The 20215-nt window shown below is 37.2% G+C and overlaps 1 protein-coding gene across 1 annotated transcript in view; it reads right to left on the bottom strand.

Moving 5' to 3' along the window:
• Positions 1–20215, bottom strand: part of LOC120637078 (leucine-rich repeats and immunoglobulin-like domains protein 1) — a 471378-nt gene that overhangs the window by 215336 nt on the left and 235827 nt on the right. The window contains exon 5 of the mRNA XM_039908697.1: positions 13890–13943. Within this exon, the coding sequence (XP_039764631.1) occupies positions 13890–13892 (3 nt within the window). The 5' untranslated portion in view covers positions 13893–13943. The remainder of the gene's footprint in view (positions 1–13889; positions 13944–20215) is intronic.

Here is a 20215-nt window from a genome sequence, read left to right as displayed (position 1 = left end):
TGACTTCAACAATAGCCTATAACAATAACAGTCTTTGGCTGGACTCAAGGCCTCTCCCAACGGGAGGGTTTGCCCTTAATCACCACTGGGCAGACGGGTTGGTGACCGCAGTAGACGGTAGGCAGTAGTAGTAAATAAAAATAAAAAAACTACGACAATACACCCATCGCCATCGCCCAAAGTAAGCGTAGCTTGTGTTATGGGTACTAAGATGATCGATGAATATTTTTATGAATGACATACATATTTACTTAGAATATAAATATAAACACGCAGACACTGAAAAACATTCATGCTCATCACACAAACATTTTCCAGTAGTGGGAATCGAACCCACGGCCTTTGACTCAGAAAGCAGGGTCGCTGCAAACTGCGCCAATCGGCCGTCAATGTTAGATGATAGAGGTATCCATTAGTTGCATCACACGACACTCGCGGGAAGACATAACAGACTAAGAGATTAGCTTAGGAGATTCGAATCCGATTTCGTATCTCCAAAGCCAGGCTCACATATTCAGACACATCAACTAGTGCCTCAACCATTCCACACAGCCCTCGTAGTGAGAACAGACACTTGTAACTGTTAATCACGCAATGCGTGCAGCAGGCCAGGTAATAAAAGCCCGTACAGCACCCGGGGGCATACTGTAAGGGGGTGCAGGCCGTGGAACGAACGTCGCCCCTTGTTGCAGCTCCCCTGAGAGCGTTTGCACAAACATCCATATTTACATTTTATTATGAACAATTTACAAATATACCTATGTTGTTTTAACATTGATACACAAAATTCTAGACACGGTACCAAGTGTAAGATTGTATACCTACGCTTTCTTATTGGATCGCGTGTTAGTTAACTAGGATTTAAATGGTATCGAAGAAGCGCCCATAAGTTAAAATACTGGGAAACCGTACTGTCACTAGATGACGTTCTTTCTATACCATATGAATTGTAGGTAACTATCACGCAATCGAAAAAGTAAATATAGGTAGAAAATTTTACAATTTTTTACATTTTACTCACTTTCTTGTATTCCTAACTTTAAAGAGTATATTGTGAAGTTACTTTGCCGACTAAATGATGAAGATGTTTTTTTTTTTATTCAACTACACGATAGCCCTTCACTGCAAACTCACCTGGTGGGAAGTAACGATGCAGTTCAAAATGGTAACAGGGTTAATATAACTATTACCTAACAAGTAATGTTATGTGGTAGTTATATAACCCCATACCTCTAATCGGTTTTTACGTGACATCGTATCGGAATGTTAGGCACTTAGAGCCACTTCGTTGTCGGCAAGGTGTTCACCAACTACGCCCGAAGCCTCCCACCAGACCAGACCAGAAAATATTTATAAATTATTTTTTCAAATTGTCCATGCCAGAAAACAACGCTCACCGCTGAGCCAGGATGGTGGTCCCGTTAGTGAGCTCTCGTAATTTTTATTTTTTTTATGGTTTCCGTCTTTTATTTATTGGGCGACGGAAAGGTCATATATCGCTATATAAGTAGATCCGTCAAAGAAGTCAGCCCTACCGCGTCGCGAAGACTCGACAACAGGCAGTGCATGTGGATCGCAAGAGCGACCGGAAAAGCAACCCCGCATCGGAAAACGCTAGCTTTGGAAGTACCCCCCACTATAGGTGGGCAGACGGCATCAAGCGAGAAACCGCTGAAAATAAGCGAAAAAAACCGTAGAGTGCAAACATCAACTATAGCAGTGCATGTACACCATAAGACAGGATAAATATTCTACAATGACGAGCCTACCAACCCACTTTAAACCAGCAGTGGGTATATGCTGTTAATAATGAAAATAATAAAATTTAAAGAGGCCACAAATATGTTAAGGTGTAGTATATTCTTATACTTAAAATCTAATTAACATTAAATGAACAAATTGTTTGAGTGTGTAGAATCGTCATAGTAAATATTAAAAAATTATATGCATCTTTGCATGTTTGAACACGCTAATTTAAAATAAAAAGTGTTGATAGAGAATTATCATTATGAAATTAGCGATTTAATTTTTACGAAATCTTGATGCGTAACTGTGTATCTAGGGTTTGACACCTATATCATTGGAACGTTCAGATATACGTATTTTCGATATTTTATTGGATACCGGTCAGGGGCGTTATATAGTGCAGCTGCGTTACCGACCATATCGTAAAGTCACGCAACGGGAAGTTTGAGTCGTAATAATTTATAGCACAAATTTTTTCTAAACATTTACCGCAGTTTATTTATGTTGATGTCAAGTTCGGCAAAAACGATAGGAGAACCGCCGACGGTCAAAGCTTTCCGTCCGAGACATGTAAGTTCGAATATGATCGGTTTATTGTTGCTTTCGATGGGCTTTTTTGAATCTTTACTTAGTATTATAAATAATGTTTGTTTGTTTTTTTGTTTATCCTAACCAAGAATTTGATTTTTAGCATACAGTTAGTTTAAATATAAATATTAGAAGCAAAAATAAACTCGTTGTGCAGTTTAACTAGGCTACATAAAATTGCTTATTTATTTAAGGGCATTTGTATATTATTTTATAACAAAATCATGGAGATGTCTCTCAATAAGTTCAAAGTTTATATGAAACGTAAGCTTACAGATAAATCCAATTCTAATGTTAAGGATAACTTAAAAAACTTGGGTGTGAATTGCTCTAACTTCATAGCTTAATATTAATTACTGGGAGATGATAACAAAAAAAAATTTACTTGGCTAAGTTTGTTGTGCTCTTCTTAGACCAGGGCGCGTTTGGAACCCTCGTAGCTTAAGGTTTAAGTTGGAGAAAGAAGTAATTACCACGTATGAACGCTTCACAAGTGCCTTATATGGCCTACATGAATATAGAAATTTTGAATTTGAATTTTAAAGAAGGAGAATATCGCTTCTTTTGGTCTTAGAAATACATCAAGTTCCCAATGGTGCAGATTTACAGGAACATTCCCATTTTAAAGCCAAATATAGTCCTTCCTTCATGTCAGACGACTTAATTACCATGTGTAGTACCGCGGGGCGCAACTAGTAGAGGAATAAAAGAAATGGAAATTGTTCAAAAAGGACCTAAGTAATCATTTATTGTTTAAAATGTATTAAGGCAATGTCAAAAGTGGTTGAAATACACACTGGTTTATTCCGCATGCAGTCAAAATAAATTTTGAGCGTGAGCCGGCTACCAGGCGCGCAGAAGGGTCGTGGAGTTGCAACTTAGGGAGCGCTACTTTGACAGATGCGAGCTCCCTGGAGCCCTGGGCACAGAGGAGGAGTACGGTAGAGTGAACGAGATAATAAAAAGCTTTGGGATGTGAGGCGTTCAATTTAATTTCATTAAATTCGGGTGGGAGGGCATATAAGATTTGAGCAGTAATGTTTACAAATGTTTCTTATAATACTTTTAAGATGTTGGAAGGCGTCAATATTATTCAATTCAATTATGATACATGCCAAGTAAATTGTAGTGTAGTGTGTATAACTACTAATAACAATGAATATTTTGTATAGTCAAATGATGTACAAAACATTTTAATAAGTGGAAGTAAAGAATTTTAAATGAAGCTATAAACATATCGTAACATGAAAATAATCGAGCTTTGAGTTATCTCGCTTGCATAATTTAGATATAGTCTTACATTTTGGCTAACAATCAGAATAATTATTAGAACTCCAAAATATTATGCCTAATCCCAACATCGAGACTCAAGAATAATAGTTTTTCAGCCAAGAACTGAAATAGAGAACCTAGGGGGTTCTAACCAGAACTCAGTGTGTACAAAAAGGTCACATTTATATAGTCTGGTAGGAATATGGCCGAAACCTACAGAAAAAGACGTTATGCCTAGCAATTTAGCGTACCAGCGCGATGTCGAGTAGAAACCGATTAGGGGTTTTGGGTTCAATAACTACCATATACCCCTAACAGATAACCCCGCTACCATTTTAGACTGAATAATCTCACGGTGTGACCATGTAAGATTGAAATCATGGGCTAACTAGTAATGGAATACAGAAAATAGTTTACTCAATCGCAAGCCTACATTACATTGAAAACAAGAGCTCTATTAAACCAGTACTCTGTGCAGTCGCCTTAGAATCCTAAGCTTCATTTAAACTGCGATCCGCTTGACGTTAGTTACGACTATTGTGGCAAGGGGACAATTCGGGGAAGTGAAGGGCTCTTAATGAAGGGATGAGGACGTTTTTATGGACAATTTGAGACTTGCCAATCGATAGTTCACGTCCGACTGTTGTACAAGAAGTGTTTATTTCTGGCAGCGGAAATTTAAGTGTATTTGTTTCTACATAGGGTCCATATTTTCAATGCCAAACATCAGTAAAACATAAATTTAAAATTTATTAAACCCCGACTTTAAGTAAAGTGTAAATTATTCTAATAGTCAAGCGACGACTATTAGAATAATTAGAAATTATTAGAAAAAAGATATTTAGAAAACGTAGCTAAGAACACTTCCTACTTATTCACCTTTCAAACAAAAAAGACAGCAAAATCGGTTTTCCGTTCTGGAGCTACCGTGCCATAAACAGACATACACATACGCCAGACACGTGAAACTAATAAAAGCCCGTCATTTTCCGGTGGATGAGGACAAATTTAATAAGAGCATTTCAAATTACAGAGATTAATCGAAACATCCTTTAATAAGTGCTGCCGATCTTTTACAGAGAAAAATTCGATTATTCCAATTCCAAAGCGCATTAACTGTCTAAACTGACCTGTTTGCCAAAGTTAATTCGAACCTCTTAGAGATTACGTAAATGATCGTTATCTATGAGCCAGTGTTAGTTGCTTGACCCACCCACCTGAAATATAGCAGAGTGTTGAGACAAAGCTCTATCTGATATGAGAGAAAATAATAGGCTCGACAGTGGGAAATTAATTAGGTTGGTAATGACATGCGAAGCCAACTCAGCTAGTAATTTTTAATGGAAGAACAGAACAAAGGAAGTGAAATGTCGACTGCATGTAATCCACTCACGCCAGTCACTGCAAATGTCTGTATTTGCCCAGCCACACTACATTTTCATTGTCTTACGAAAAATATTGTCTTCCAAAGAACACACTTAAATTCTCAAACAAACCCGTCTCCCCCAACATTCGCCCCCCCACTTGTGACTACTGTTTACTGCTCTCGGATTACTCGTATTGTTACTTGTTTAAAACTTTAAGCAGCCTTTTAGCTGTAGTATTAATAGCCATTATTGTTTTCTAATGTGACGTAAAGTTTGTTATATCTAGAATTGCTTTTATAGAAATTAGGTCATTATTATACAACCTATCCTATCCTAACCTACCTACTAATATTATAAATGTCAATGTAAGTTTGTTTGTTACGCTTTCACGCAAAAACTACTTAACTGATCCTCATGAAACTTTGTACACATATTCTTGGAAGTGTTAGAAGTAATATAGGATACTCTTTATCCCGACATTAAGCTCGGTTCCTTTGGGAAGGGGATGAAAGTGCTTGACAATTTTACACATAACTCCGACAAATTATAACCGATTTAAATAATTATTTTTGTACTATAGAGGTTAGAATATGTGTTTAATGTTACCCAAACTGTGGTTGGAGACAGAGAACAGAACTCCTCAGTGGACAGCAGCAAACCCCTCATTTAAGGCTTAGCGATACTGAATACTTTAATTTTTTTAAGAACTGCAACTAAATTTAATGCCACATGAAAAAACAAAATCAAACGCAGACGAAGTCGCAACAGCTAGTAAAAGATAAAAAGGCTTAGAGTAACCTAGCGAGCGATGGAAAAATCTAAGCTCGAAATATATCTACGTCTAAAATTTAAAACCTTCCCTGCAAGGACGTCCACGGGTGTAGCGTTGCTGCATGAATGAAGAACCAACAAACTCACTTTCACAGTTTTTAACAGAAAGTTTACCACAAACCACTGGAGGAAAATGAGTTAATAATAGAATTTCGCTTTAAATACTTTCCATAGGAAAGTATTATTTCTTGTTGTTTTAAAAAGTAACTTTATTTCAATTATTTTTATAGTCCACAGGGTACTGAAAGCACAAATCCTGCACCTGTTCCGTGTGTCCATCACTTTGAGAAATAGGTGTTTAGCTTCATGTGCCAGTAATTGCGCCAGAAACCACGCCATTCCGACCGGAATAAAGCAATTCTTGACGGCAGAAATAAGCATGACGGTAGTACTTCGCCGGACTAGCTCTGTCAACAAAATCTCTACTACTACTGGCGTCAATAAAGCTTCTTTTAGCATTAGAGATAAAAACGTGCAAAACCTCGAGTTACTGCGAGATTCGAGGCATCGAACTCCTATATCACTCCATACTGTGGTTTTATGTTAGTTCGCCAGGACAAGAGAGAAACAAAGCGCGTAAGGATATAAAATATCACAAGCACTCGGTTATAATGAAGGCGTTGATGACGTAGCAGTAGCAACGGCTGAGTGTGTATTCAGTAGGACGACTCGTTAGGCGGCGTCCTTGAGAACACCTCTTTACCACCTCTGCACTAGTAGCGCAAAAGAATTAATTTATACCTATAAATCTACGCACACACTTAAAGTATGAAGTCGTAGAGGTTTTTTGTTGCAGATATTGGATTGAACTTTACTGGCGTTACTTTGAGGAATTCTTAGATAGAGCTAAAACTCATAACGGTTGTTCATTGTAAAGTCAACATCACTTGAGGATGCTCCGGTGTCGAAGCGAAACATTCATAAGGTGTCATTGACGAAGATCTGTTTGGTGTTGAGTATAAAGATTGAAGAAATTATAAATTGCACCTTACAGAATTTCCTGCATTTTACGGAGTATTGCAAATTAAGTTTAATGTCCTTTGTATTTTATTATAAAACAATTGACTATGTAATAAAACAAATCATTTTGTGATGAACATGAATGTTTTTCAGTGTCTGGGTGTTTATCTGTATATTATAAGTGTTTATTATTAATAAAAATATTCAACAGTCATCTTAGTATCCATAACACAAGCCACGCTTCCTTTGGGGTTAGATGGCTTTGTACTCGTATCTATTGTCGTAGTATATTTATTATTATTATCAAAACAGGCTCGGTAGTTCCCGAGATACTAACATGACACTATACAATTCTTTAACGCAAGGAATTCAGGTGTGAAACGTGGAGGAGGGGAGGCTCTTAGGGTGCCGAAACAAACATATGGAGTTAAGAATGCTTTACAGTGGTTGTTCTGCCTCGTCCATTGTTGCCAGCTAATTCTAGGACCAGTTTTGATATTAGGCTCGTTCTGGCAACTTGTATTGAAAACTCGAAACTAGAGCGTGCAGTTACATGGGAGTTACGTAAATTTAATTTGGAACTTTCATATAAACTTTTTGTGACAAGAATGAGATCGGTTTCAGTCTAGTGGTTAAAGGGTTCGGGGGGACCGACTTCAATACATGGCACACACTTTTTTTTAACATTTGAATGTACTGGCTCAACCAGTAAATGGAATCCAGGTACTCGAGAGCCATAATCGAACTAGCTAACCAATAAACCAACAAGGCAGTCGTGGTTGTTCCACAACAGTTAAATTATAAAATTGTCGACAATTTATTATCATGTGATATGGGCACGGATTACGGATAGATAGCACAGATATTAATTTTAGATTAATAACGTAATATATACGTGAGCGTTATTACGTAATCGCGTGAGCCGAATAATATTAATATTAAAGCAGAAAAACACTGGATCGGATTATATTACTGAGCGCACATTATTACATACCCTTTGTGTAAACGGTGTGTGTACAGGAAACAAAACAGAACACATCTGTGCACCATTCCACTCGTTATCATGGTAAAAAATAATAAGATTAAAAAAAAAACCACAAAATTAAATAAAACTATACTATACTCTGTTTTTTAACCTGTCTTTATTATGTAAACAATGTTTTCATTATTATTTACTGTAAAGTATGTTTTAAAAGGTGAAGCGGTGATAGACTAGTGGGTAGCGGCTCTAAAGTTAGTCCAGTAGGTACAAGTTCGAATCCCAGCACGCTCCTCTAATTTCACCTTTCTAACTTTTCTAAGTTATGTGCGTTTTAAGTAATTAAAATATCACTTGGTTCAACGGTAAAAGAAAACATCGTGAGGAAACCTGCATGCCTGAGAGTTCTACATAATGTTCTCAAAGGTGTGTGGAGTCCACCAATTCGCACTGGGCCAGCGTGGTGGACTACGGCCTTAACCCCATTCTCATTGTGGGAGGAGACCCGTACCTTTGTAGTGGGCCGATAAAGTATTAATATGACGATGACGATGTTTTAAAAAAAGAAGCAAAACAAATATGTTGAAATTGATCAAAATAAAAAAATAATTATTCTTTACGTGTTTTTCAAAACTATCTCTACATTATAAAGTAACTGAAAGATTGTTTACATAATATACTTGTAAGAAAGACAACGAGAGTGTGCAGTCTAGTCTTGTTTGTAAAGTTTGTTAAACGGATAACGATTCGATACTTGTTTTTGAAATGAAAACTGACAATAAAATAATTGAAATTGGTTCAAATTTAACGGAGATATGGAGACATAATTGTGTCACTACTAGGCACAAGCTATTCTCTTTGGCGAGAATGATCTAGAGCTCAAGCCCACCACGATGTTGCAATGCAGGTTCACTATTATCATCCGATCGAACGATTAACTTTAATTTTTAACTGCTTCTGAAAGTCGTTTAAAAACAAAAAATCGTATAACATTTTAAGCACACTAACGCAGCATTACAACTGTTCGCGTGAGAGGTATATAACTACTACGACAATACACACATCGCCATCTAGCCCCAAAGTAAGCGTAGTTTGTGTAATAAGTACTAAGATGACCGATGCATATTTTTATGAATAATATACTTAAATACTTTCAATATACATAGAAACATCCTATACAAAGAAACACCCAGACACTGAAAAACATTCATGTTCATCACACAAACATTTTCCAGTCGTGGGAACCGAACCCATAAGCCTTGGACTCAGAAAGGAGGGTCGCTGCGAACTGCGCCAATCGGCCAAAGGTGTTTGTATAATAAGCAACACATAAACTCAGGGATCAGTTTACCTTCCCACGTAATCTCGGTAAAATATTATAATAAATTCTAAGAAGAGACGCCGGCAACCGCCGTGAACTTAGGCTCGTGATACCCCAAAACTCGTGTTAGCAAGTCAGGAAGGAAGCTCCAAAGTTTGGTCGAAAAAATCCGGAAAAACTCGAAAATTCAGGCCCGACGCTCGGTTTCCGCCGGTCGAGGGTCAGACGTAAATATTATTCCGGGCTTCCTTTTATTCCTTTTGTTTTACAGTTTATTATTCGCGGCCTATCATCGAGTGATACGTCTAGGAGGAAACATAATGCTCTTGCAACGAATTTCAGTAGTACATGAGGTCGGTTTGTACAAAACCACTTTCCCGGATAAAACGAGTCATTTAGTTATGCCAATGCTCATAGGGTCTTTAATTAACTCCATGCGTTATTGCGTTATTCCAGTGCGGTAAGAGAACACTTGCAAAAACCAACAAACGCCCTTTGAGTATTTAGTACATATTTATATACACTCATTTATGAAAGCATACTTGATATTCTTCTTTTTTTTAGAACTTTAGTTCTTATCTTCTTTAAATGCGAAATTTGCTTTTTTTTTTTTTCACTTGCCACGATTACATCTTTATTCCATAGTGGCATGCATTGCGCATTGCTTATGTGCTCCTGAGAAATTCTCAAATTCTCTTCTCTAACTAATATGTAATTTATTTATTTCGTATTAGTTAGGTCAAATTTTCCTAAGCCTCGGTATTCTAAATATTTTTTATTTCTTAATCAATAACCGTGATCTTTGAATGAGAGAATAAAAATGAAAATTATCAAACTATCTGTTTGCAATTCGTGAATCAGTTGGGGATGTGCATTCTGTGGAATATTTTCTATTGACCTGACAATTTGGTCCCAGTGGTCCATTTAATTTTCAGAGCGGCATATCGCGGACATGCCCTCTCCCTCGAGGATGGGGAAGAGTTGTTCACCCACCTCCGAGGTGCGTGACCGAAGACAACGCGGAATTAATAAAAGAAATCACCCACCGAAAAGGGCGTAGCCGCTGGAACTGGAAAAACTCAAACAATAATGAGACGAAACAAGATTCCAGAACTTTCGGCCGTTTGATATAGAAACAAAGGGAGCTGTTTTAATTTACGTATTCCACTTTAGACTGTTTCGAAATGGCAAAGTCCCTTCGTAGTAATTGACAAATTTTAGGGAACACAAAAAGTTTCCGCGTTTCATCTGAAATTAGGGCTGCCGTCTGTATTTACCAGTATGTTTTACATGTCTGTCTGCCATTGGATATACATTTTACTATTAAAATTCTTTAATTAATTAATTTTACCTTACTTTTTACATTCCACTTTTATTGGATTGGATTGGATCATTAAAGTGGTAAAAAGTCATATTATAGTATAAAGAATAAAAAAGCTTGGGTGTAAATTATTGCTCTAACCACGTTGCTTCTTTAACAGTTTTAAAAGACGATGTGAGATGGTGATAACAAAAACAAAATAACAACCGGCTAAGTTTGTTGTGGGCTTCTTCTTAGACCAGGGCGCGTTTGGAACCCTCGTTGCTTTACTTTTAAGTTGACGAATTTAGTTATCGCCATCAATTCACTTCTATGTCATATTTTACATGTATAAAGAAATATTTGACTTTTGACTTTTAATTTGGTACAATGAATGACATTATCATGAGAATAACAAAAGTAAAATAGAAACAGAGGAGATTGAAACATCCTAGAAATGACCACGGTATGTCAAGTTAAAATAATCTAAAAGCTAATCAACTGACAAAACAAAAGTTAAAATTTAAAATCTGCAATACTGTACTCCATATCATGAACATATAAAACGGAAAAAAAAGTTAATAGTAGTACATGTTTGTCATATTTTTTGGATGTGAATGAGGTCAAAGAACGTCTAAAAATGTAATGGTGGCTTCTGTACTCAGTGGCGTGCACTCCATACATGCACAAAAGCACTGCATACCCTAACATTGATATATAACTCGTATAGGAGGAGAATTTGTGCCGTTTTATGCAATTTTCCTGGTGTTACATATCCTGGTAAGAAACCCAGTGCACGCCACTGTCTGTACTTAAATTAAAGTGAAACAAAATCACTGAAACACAAATAACACTACACGCTGTGGACATTTAAAGATAGACCAAAACTGTCTATACATATATACCTGTCTACGCAATAGGAAATTCAATAGGAACTATTCCTTATAGTTAAAGTTAAATCAAAAAGAAAGAAGCTCGGCCTATTCAAAACGCTGCTGTTCTGATAAGAGTCCGTAGGCTTATAGTAGGTATATAAGCGATTTAGACTACATTTTACCTGGATTGTGGACGTTTCTTATAGGTTGTTGTAACTGACAGCCCTAGTCGGATGGAATCGTGTCTAACAATTAGTCGGTCCGATTTCAGGGAGACGTCCCGATTGGTTTTCCGAACGTCGTAAAGACGAAATTTTATTGGATGGAATGCGTCGGGCTCCTTTATGAAAAGTGTCCCCTTCGTTTGTGCGTATAACACAGTATGTCAACTATACAGTCTGGCCGCATCTAATTACGTAACCAACTTATTTAACACCGGTACACTCTGTCTTACGCTACGCGACACGATCTCGGACACTTCGGCTGCGTTAATGCTCTGTAAGAAGGAAGAAAACCTAACCTTGAGGACCCCATCACGAATATAAATTATCGCAAGATTTTTAACAATATCGTAGCGTCGGACTCTCAGGCAGAATTAGAACTAGATAAGGAAGAAGCTATAAAGAAATGTCTGTACAATAAGATCTGGCCTTAACGATCTCATCATAAGAAACCGATTTGGGGACCGAATAGCCCACAACTACCAGTTGGGATTCTGCGGTCGAAGCCTTTTTTTTCATACTGATATATAATGGACCAAGCAGATAGGCCACCTGATGGTAAGTGGAATACCAACGCAGATGAACAGAACAATTTGCAGGGCATGAAAGAAACACGTCCTGCAACGTTGTTGTTAACGCCTCATGTGCCTGTTATAATGCTCCTTTACAGCAGAATTAAGCACGGTGGCAGTACTTCCCCCGATGAGCTCTTTCAAAAAAAGCTCTTCTGCTACTAAGAACTCTACTACTAATTAAATTCTGTATATGATTAAAAAAAGCACCGTCCTTTTCTGGATCAGACAAGAATACCCTTCATCGCGTCTATTTTATTTGATACCTAGCTGTACGATACCTAAACAGTGGTACACCGGTAGATCCTGTAATTTGCTTTAAGAAATGGTTGGGGCTGGTCCGCGGGCAGATGGCACGATTTTGACGAATCTACTTTTATGAGGCAGCCCTTCTTCAGGGGCGTCGTAAAACGAAAATCTGTCGCGAGATAAATATTTAATATCGGAAGGCTGATCTTCAAAAGCAGTCATTTTCTTAGGGGCGTCCATCTACATCATAAGTGCCATCTATGAGCCCTACTTGAATAAAGATATTTTTGACTTCTTGACATGGCTACCCTACATTCGAGTGAAATATCTTGTGTCTCACGATTCTAGGTGCTTAAGCAGATTATTTTTTTTTACTAGTGGTCACACAGTGGCCATAATTAATTTAAATAATAAGATCGAACATGCCATGTCAAAGACTATACCTCTATTATCACAGATGTTACCAAGAGCGCATTGCTTACGCGTTTATAATGAAGAAAAAACCTGTGATTTCTCTATTGTATTATTCAGCTGGAAAACTAGACTAGAGTAAGGTTGATTGGCAGCAATCGCTACGTAACGTTAACCGACGCGATCATATCAAAAATGGTACTTTTTCTGGCTAGTTTTATTGTTATGTGCCATAAATTTTTGATGGACGACATTTAACTAACGCGTCATTTCTACGCGCTATTGCCATACACCTATTAGTAAAACCAAGAGTAATTTAACACGTTAAAAGTTTGATACATCTGCGGTATTTATATTTTGAGTGATGAATTGAGTGGCCTTACGCAATAGTGAGTAAATAAAGTAGTGAAATAATAAAATAAAAAAATAAATATACTACGACAATACACACATCGCCATCTAGCCCCAAAGTAAGCGTAGCTTGTGTTATGGGCACTAAGATGACTGATGAATATTTTTATGAATAACATACATAAATACTTAGAATATAAATATAAACACCATGACACTCAAAAACATTCGTACTCATCACAAAAACATTTTCCAGTAGTGCCAGTGCCAGTGCAGTTCCACGGCCTTAGGCTCAGAAAGCAGGGGCGCTGCAAACTGCGCCAATCGGCCGTCTAAAAAATATTTGATTCATCTACGGAAAGACTTATTTCCGCGTTTAATGTACAGTGCCGTGTGGTGGTGGCAGAACAGAATACAGTTTTCATCACGAGAGTGCGAGAAAAGTAAGGGAACATAACGGAGAGCGGGCAGCAGATTCCTCTGTGGGACTACTACCCTTTACGGCTAGCATGGGAAGGAGATAATAATATCCCCGGGGAAAAACTTTATCAACTCCTAGAGCAGTGGCGCACAAGTGGAAATAATAATAAATAATAATATGGTGTAATAAATAATAAAAGGGGGTAAACTTCCTATTCCACGTTCCCGTGATTTAGCAGGTGGACACGTTAATTATATCCCCTGTCAGGGGATATAATCGGGGGATATAGCTTTTGTCTCCTGCGTATGCTAGCCCTGCTGCGATCACCAAACCGTCTCCCCAGTGTGGTAATAATGGGGTATTGATGTGATATTAAAGGTAAAGTAAATACTTATATCTAGTTGAAATAGTTATTCTAAACATACCATTGACGTGAAATGTTTGTTGTTGGATTCCCGTGAAGTGTCGGCATCAGTCCTCTGTAACAAGAACACGTATTCACATAAATAGCTTGTTTAAAGCCTTTATATAAAGTTTAGAGCGGAATATTGAAGAGGTAATGAAACACCGAATGTTGGTATAGTAACAATTATAATTAATTAAAGATCCTGAGTTTATGGAAAACTCAGTTATGCAGATTTCCTAACGATTTTTTCAAAGTTTTAATTAATTGCTTTAAATTACGCACATAACTCCGAAAAATTAGAGGTCTGTCCTGGAATCGAACTCGGTGCACCCGGAAGAAGACGAAGCCCTAATCACAAGGCTATAACCGCTTCTATACTATCCTATGCGGAGAATATTTTATAGTATAATTCCAAAACAGTGTACAAGAGATTAACATTTCATGCTCTATTTCAAGGTATACTTTAAGGGAATCCGTATAGATTTGCCATTCTAAAGACTCGTTGCTGTCTCACCTGGCTTTTGCCAGTACCAGTAATATATGAACAGATAGTTTGCTGCAGCTCACTAAGCTAGCTCATCGTAGAGGAATACGGTAATTTTGTTGAAAGGATTGAGGTAGATCCGCTTTTCATATTAGATTTCTTTAAAAAAGGAAATTGCAACAATGTATGATCATAAAAAATGTTTTTGGAGATTCCCCGGCACGCAACTTTTACTTTTCGGAGTTAGTTTAGGAGTTTTTATTGGTTGCGTTTAATATCACTTGCCCAGCTTGGTGCCTTTCTCTAAGCTCTTCTCGTTCTAGAGGACACTATCCTTTTAAGGGGGCCGGTATTGGGTTGATATTGACCAAATCATATGGAAGAGGTAGATATAAGAGGTAGGATAAGTACGATTATTTAACTATGATAAGACTTTAAAATAATTAGTTTTTACGTTATAACCATGATGACTTAAAAATAATTGTTCTCATCATAATTCATTTATTGTTAAGTCAAAACCTCATGAGGATGCTCCAGTGTCGGAGCGAAACGTGTTTAGAGAGTACATAGCCGAAGATCTGTTTGGTGTGGAGTATAAAGATTGAAAAAGTTATAAATTACACCGTACAGATTCTCTTCGCGGAGTATAGGAAATTGACCTTAATTTTCTTAGAATGTTATGGAATTCCGCAAAGCAACGGCTGCTTGTATCCAATATTTGATAATGCCCTTACATAAAGATTACTATTTGATCTTGATGAATTTACCCATAACATGGCTGGTAGACGAAGCGTTAAGATCATTTTAGATATTTCGGTAATATATGAACAAGAAGTTCTTCCCCAGGTGAGCTCTGCCACAAAAATTTTAACTAAGTATCATTAGGAATGCGATATAAGATTTCTGTTATCACGTTAAAACATGAGACACTCCCTTGGATAATTTATATTCATCTTGAGCATCAGCCTATTATAACCGATATTCACCTTTGACTAAAAACCTTATTTTAAGTAGCAGGAAATTACTAAGACGAAAGTTGTGCACGGAAAAAGATTCCAGAGAAACGAGCTTTTACGAGAAAGGATCGGAGCGGGGATGAAATAAATTAAACTAAACAAAGATAAATAAAACACTAAACAAAGATAAATAAAAACTCAAAAATAAAGCGGGGAAGAGATAAAAACTTTAAGCATTTTAAATCGTTACGACTTTTCGCATTGTATTCATTTTATTTCTTCTCCTGCTGGAACTTTTGCAGCTGTTATCAAACAAAAGCGGCCAGGGGTACAAAGTAACTAGTGTTTGTCTTTGGCATCGCTTGGAATTTCAAACGAAATATTTATTTATTTTCCCACTCAGTCAACGTCTCGCTGAAACTGTAGTTTGCTTATGAAGTTTGTGTTCTTTGAAAAGTAAGTGATTGGAAAGGAGAATGTTTTTGTCGTATTTTGATAAAATTTTATAAATTTAAAACGCATATAATTTTGGAACATCGTCCACTGCTGGACATAGGTCTTTTGTAGGGCGTTCCAAACTACACGAATCTGGGCCTCTTGTTTAATATTAATAATAATAAAATAACCAATGGGACCCCAACGTCCATCGGTTCTGCGAGCTTTGTGCCCCGCCCATTGCCACTTCAGCATTGGGGAACCAAAAGGTGTTGGAATGGCGACCCCGCACCGGTACACGTGGGTCGGTCCCCAACGAGGTGGAAACAAGCGGCCTAGGATCGTGGATTTTGTAACTTCCTACGAAAGACCTATGCCCATTTTCATAATATATCATGGATTTCCGCAAAGTAACGCCTGCTTCTATCCAATACCTGTACCCAGCAGTGGACGTCAATCGGTTGAAGTCAAAGCAGGTTCAAATCCTATCGATTCCGTAATTTTTATATGCATTTTGAAAATTTATATTTTTTCAAAGTTAAGCATTGGACGTCAATCCGTTGAATTTATGAATCAGTCGTTCTCCCGTATAGTAAACTAAAAAGTAGATTCAGTTAGTACTAAAAGCAGTAGTAGGTATCAAAGTAAATTTCTTTGCAAGTTTTATTTTTCTCCTAATTCAATTGGATGCGGGTTACGGGACAACAATAGATCCCCGCGGGATCGTCCTCAACTATATTGTTTGGGATCGCAAACAGTAATTTTAGCTACAAAAGCAATGCCATTGTTCCTACGAACTGGGTGATATACTGCTAAGTGCATTATTACGTACGTATAGTTCTTTAATTGGGGCAAATTTATTCTATACTCTATGTTATAGAATTTATGGGAAAATGTCAGGACACTTATAAAGTAGGGTTTTTTCAAGACCTCCATGGCGTGGTGGGAATGCACTGTGGTCGCTGGTTCGATTCCAGAGCAGGGCCAATTTGGAATTTATTATATATAGATTTTATAGTTTCTAAATTTTCTATCTGCTCTGTTAGGAAACCTGTGCTCTGTAGCATGCAATGGTATGATGATGATAACATGCTATCATCATGCTACATCAGTATGTCAAAGTCCCACCACCGGGCATCGGTCTTCTCTGGTCTCTTTGATAGAAGGGGGATTCAGAGTATAGAACATCACGCTGCTCCCATTAACACTAAAGTTGATTACATAAACATATAACAGTACTGTAATAAACAACGTGTAACAGAATTACGAAATAAATTTCGAAGTATATTTCATAAGGAATCACCCTGTACCTAAGAATAATAAATCCAAAAAGAACATTTAAATTTCCATACAAACGAATTTAAAAAATTCCAAGTGTTTACTTATGGCAACCCTATTGAAGATAAAAGACCGACGCACGCATAGTGCCTACGCTACGTGACGCGTACTTAATAAAGTGATAGGATTTTACTTGATTTGACTTTTGCATGTGATGTGAGGCTATATCTAATTTCTTTCATTAAAAACTATGATTACTTTCAGAGGGCCAAGTTCAAATCCTACTACACACCTCTAAGTTTTCTAAGTTATGTAGGCTTGAAGAAATTAAAATATCACTTGCTTCAACGGTGAAGGAAAAAATCGTGGGGAAACCTGTATGGCTGAGTTTTCCATAACCTCAAGATGTTTAATTAAATATAGTTAGAAGGTATTATCCCAACATTCGGTGTTTCATTACCTCTTCAATATCCCGCTTCAACCTTTAAACTGAGATTGAGAGTTGTTAATATAGTTCTCAAAGGCATGTGTAGTTCATCACTCCGTACATACTGGGCCAGCATGGTGGACTAAAAACGCTTCTCATTGTGGAGACCCGCGCCCAATAGTGGTCCGGAAATGGGTTGACACGATGATATAACTTAAATAGGGAGTTTGCTGTTTCGCCAATTAACAGCTTGTTTGTCACGTCTTAAATAACACCATTTAAGGCGTTCCATTCGCAAAAGCATAAATTCCATTTATGAGTCCCGCTATAAACATAACAGGACATGTCCTGGGCGAGTATAATTTACGAGACTGGCACGCTCGGACATGTCCTCGCCTTTTTGTTCCGTTTCAGCGGCGCGGACGTACCTACTGCGGTTTTAGGCTTTTAATACGATATGAGGAAGGTTATGGCGGTGTTTAGATTAAGCCGCGCTCACAAACGCTAGGTTTTAAGCTTTCCGAATTAAAATTGGGACTTGGGGAGTTTATGAACCCTATTTAGTTATTGTTGGAGAATATACGTACGTTATAATTTACTGTAAGCGCCATTCTTATTTGTTTATCTTATCTGATAAACCAGCCCTTTGCTGTGCGGTTTTATACCAATAATATACCAATATCTAGTTTTAAAACTAACGATGTTTTAACAGATAGGTGTTAACTTTGATATAACAGAATGGACACGTACACGCCGACAGTTATTGGATATGTTAATAAAACTTTTAGCTACTATAATCATCGACAGACCTGATATGTCACGTCGGAAATCCTTTTATAGAGACCCATTTATAATAACTTGTTTCAGTCATGAGTAGCTAACGTTCTACCATCGCTTAAAGCAGTATTAGTATAATAATGCTTAATAGCTGTTGCCTCCGTTCGTCGTTCTTGTATGTTACGTTTTTATACAAATCAGTCATTTGTTTTCGTGGGATAAAAAGTATCGTATGTTATTCTCCGTCCTTTTAACTAACTCTATGCCGAAAATTAAGTTATTTTTCAAAGTCAAAGTCAAAAATATCTTTATTCAAGTAGGCCCAGACACAGAAACTTTCACATTTATAAAATTAAGTATGGAAGGATTTTTTACTTACTGTGTTAAAAATATCTAAAATTGACAATTCAAATTATACTGCCTAAAGTATGTTAGTTCAATTTAGAAATAAGAGGAAGTACCTTACATATATACCATTTTTTATTTATTTTACATAGTAGATTATTTTTATGCCAAGAGTCTCTAGAAAAATGGTTAGCAGAGTGGCCCTATTTACGCCGATGGTGTAAATCAGTCGATTTCACTGGTTAGCCAACGTTAGCCCAAGATGTTACTGGATGGTTTACCATCCTTAGGAAGTTCCAGTGACCTCACAACCCACAGATTTTTACGTTATTCCCACAAGATAGGTCCCCAGGCTTACATGGGATAAAAATGTATCCTACTCGTATGTCAGACATCTCTCCAACTTTCGTCCAACCAAAGAAAACCAAACAGCCAAATTTCGTCAATATTTACCTATGCCGTATTTTTGACGGCCTCCGATGGCGCAATGGTGAGGGGGTTCGATTCCTGGCAGGCTCAATTTGGGAATCCATTACTTCTGAATTTTTCTCCGGTCTGGTCTGGTGGAAGGCTTTGACCTTATTCGGTAGGTAACCAGCCACGACTGAAGCCTCCTACCAGACCAGTCCAGAGAAAATTCAGAAATTATAAATTCCCAATTGTCCCGAAATCCGGGAATCGTTCCCGGGACCTACTTACAGCGCTCAGCGTTGCGCCAGTGAGGTCGTAATTTTTTTTGAGTCAGTCAAAAAGTAAGTTTTGCCGAACTCGTTCCCATTTTCACGCGAATGTATTTTGCGAGTAAATATATAGCGGAACATGTCCAAGCGCGAGGCGACGTATAATTTACGAGAGCTACCAGCTCGGACATGTCCTCGCCTTTTTGTTCCATTCCAGCCGTTCGCGTTGGCTGCGCACGCCTGTGGTTTTAGGCTTTTAATACGATATGAGTTAGGTTTATGGACAGTGCTTTGGCTAAGCCACGCTCGATATAAATTATTAGGTAACTATTTACATAGTAGTTATGTTTGTTAAGGTGCTGTACACCTGAATAAGGTTGAAATGTTTTAACCAATCAATTTGTCTTCACAGAAAAAGTACCTATTTGTTATTTTTGATCATATTTTTGGCTAAGGGCACTGTGCGCTTTAGTCAATTCAATCAAAATTAAGTTCTAATTAAGAAAAGTTCGTTTTAGAACTTTTCTCGATTGAAAAAAAAATACAAAATTACCTGTATACCTGTTGTATATATGTAATATTTTCGTTAGACAATTGGACGTTTTTCTTAGTTATTTGTTTGGCGATAAAAAATATACATAACTGATTACCTAAATATTTTGGTTGCTTTTTTTTTTAATTCCTTATTTAGAATAGTATAGAATAGAATATATTTATTTACCAGAACAACACAAACAGACTTAATTAACTAAAAACTTAATTATTAAGTCTTAAGTCTATGATGTGACGTGCAAATAAAAAAGTTCCGACTCAGCTAAATTTTCGTATAGGAATGTACCCACAACGCCGGTATTCTGTTGGTACGTACCGAGTTGAGTGAAGCCTTTTTTATAGAAAAAGTTATTTTATTAGGTAGGGTTGTCATAAGTAAACACTTGGAATGTTTTTAACTAGTTTGTATGG

This window comes from Pararge aegeria, chromosome 3 (assembly GCF_905163445.1).
Source record: "Pararge aegeria chromosome 3, ilParAegt1.1, whole genome shotgun sequence".
In the NCBI taxonomy this organism is placed as follows: Eukaryota; Metazoa; Arthropoda; class Insecta; order Lepidoptera; family Nymphalidae; genus Pararge; species Pararge aegeria.
This window is presented reverse-complemented; position numbering and strand designations above follow the sequence as displayed.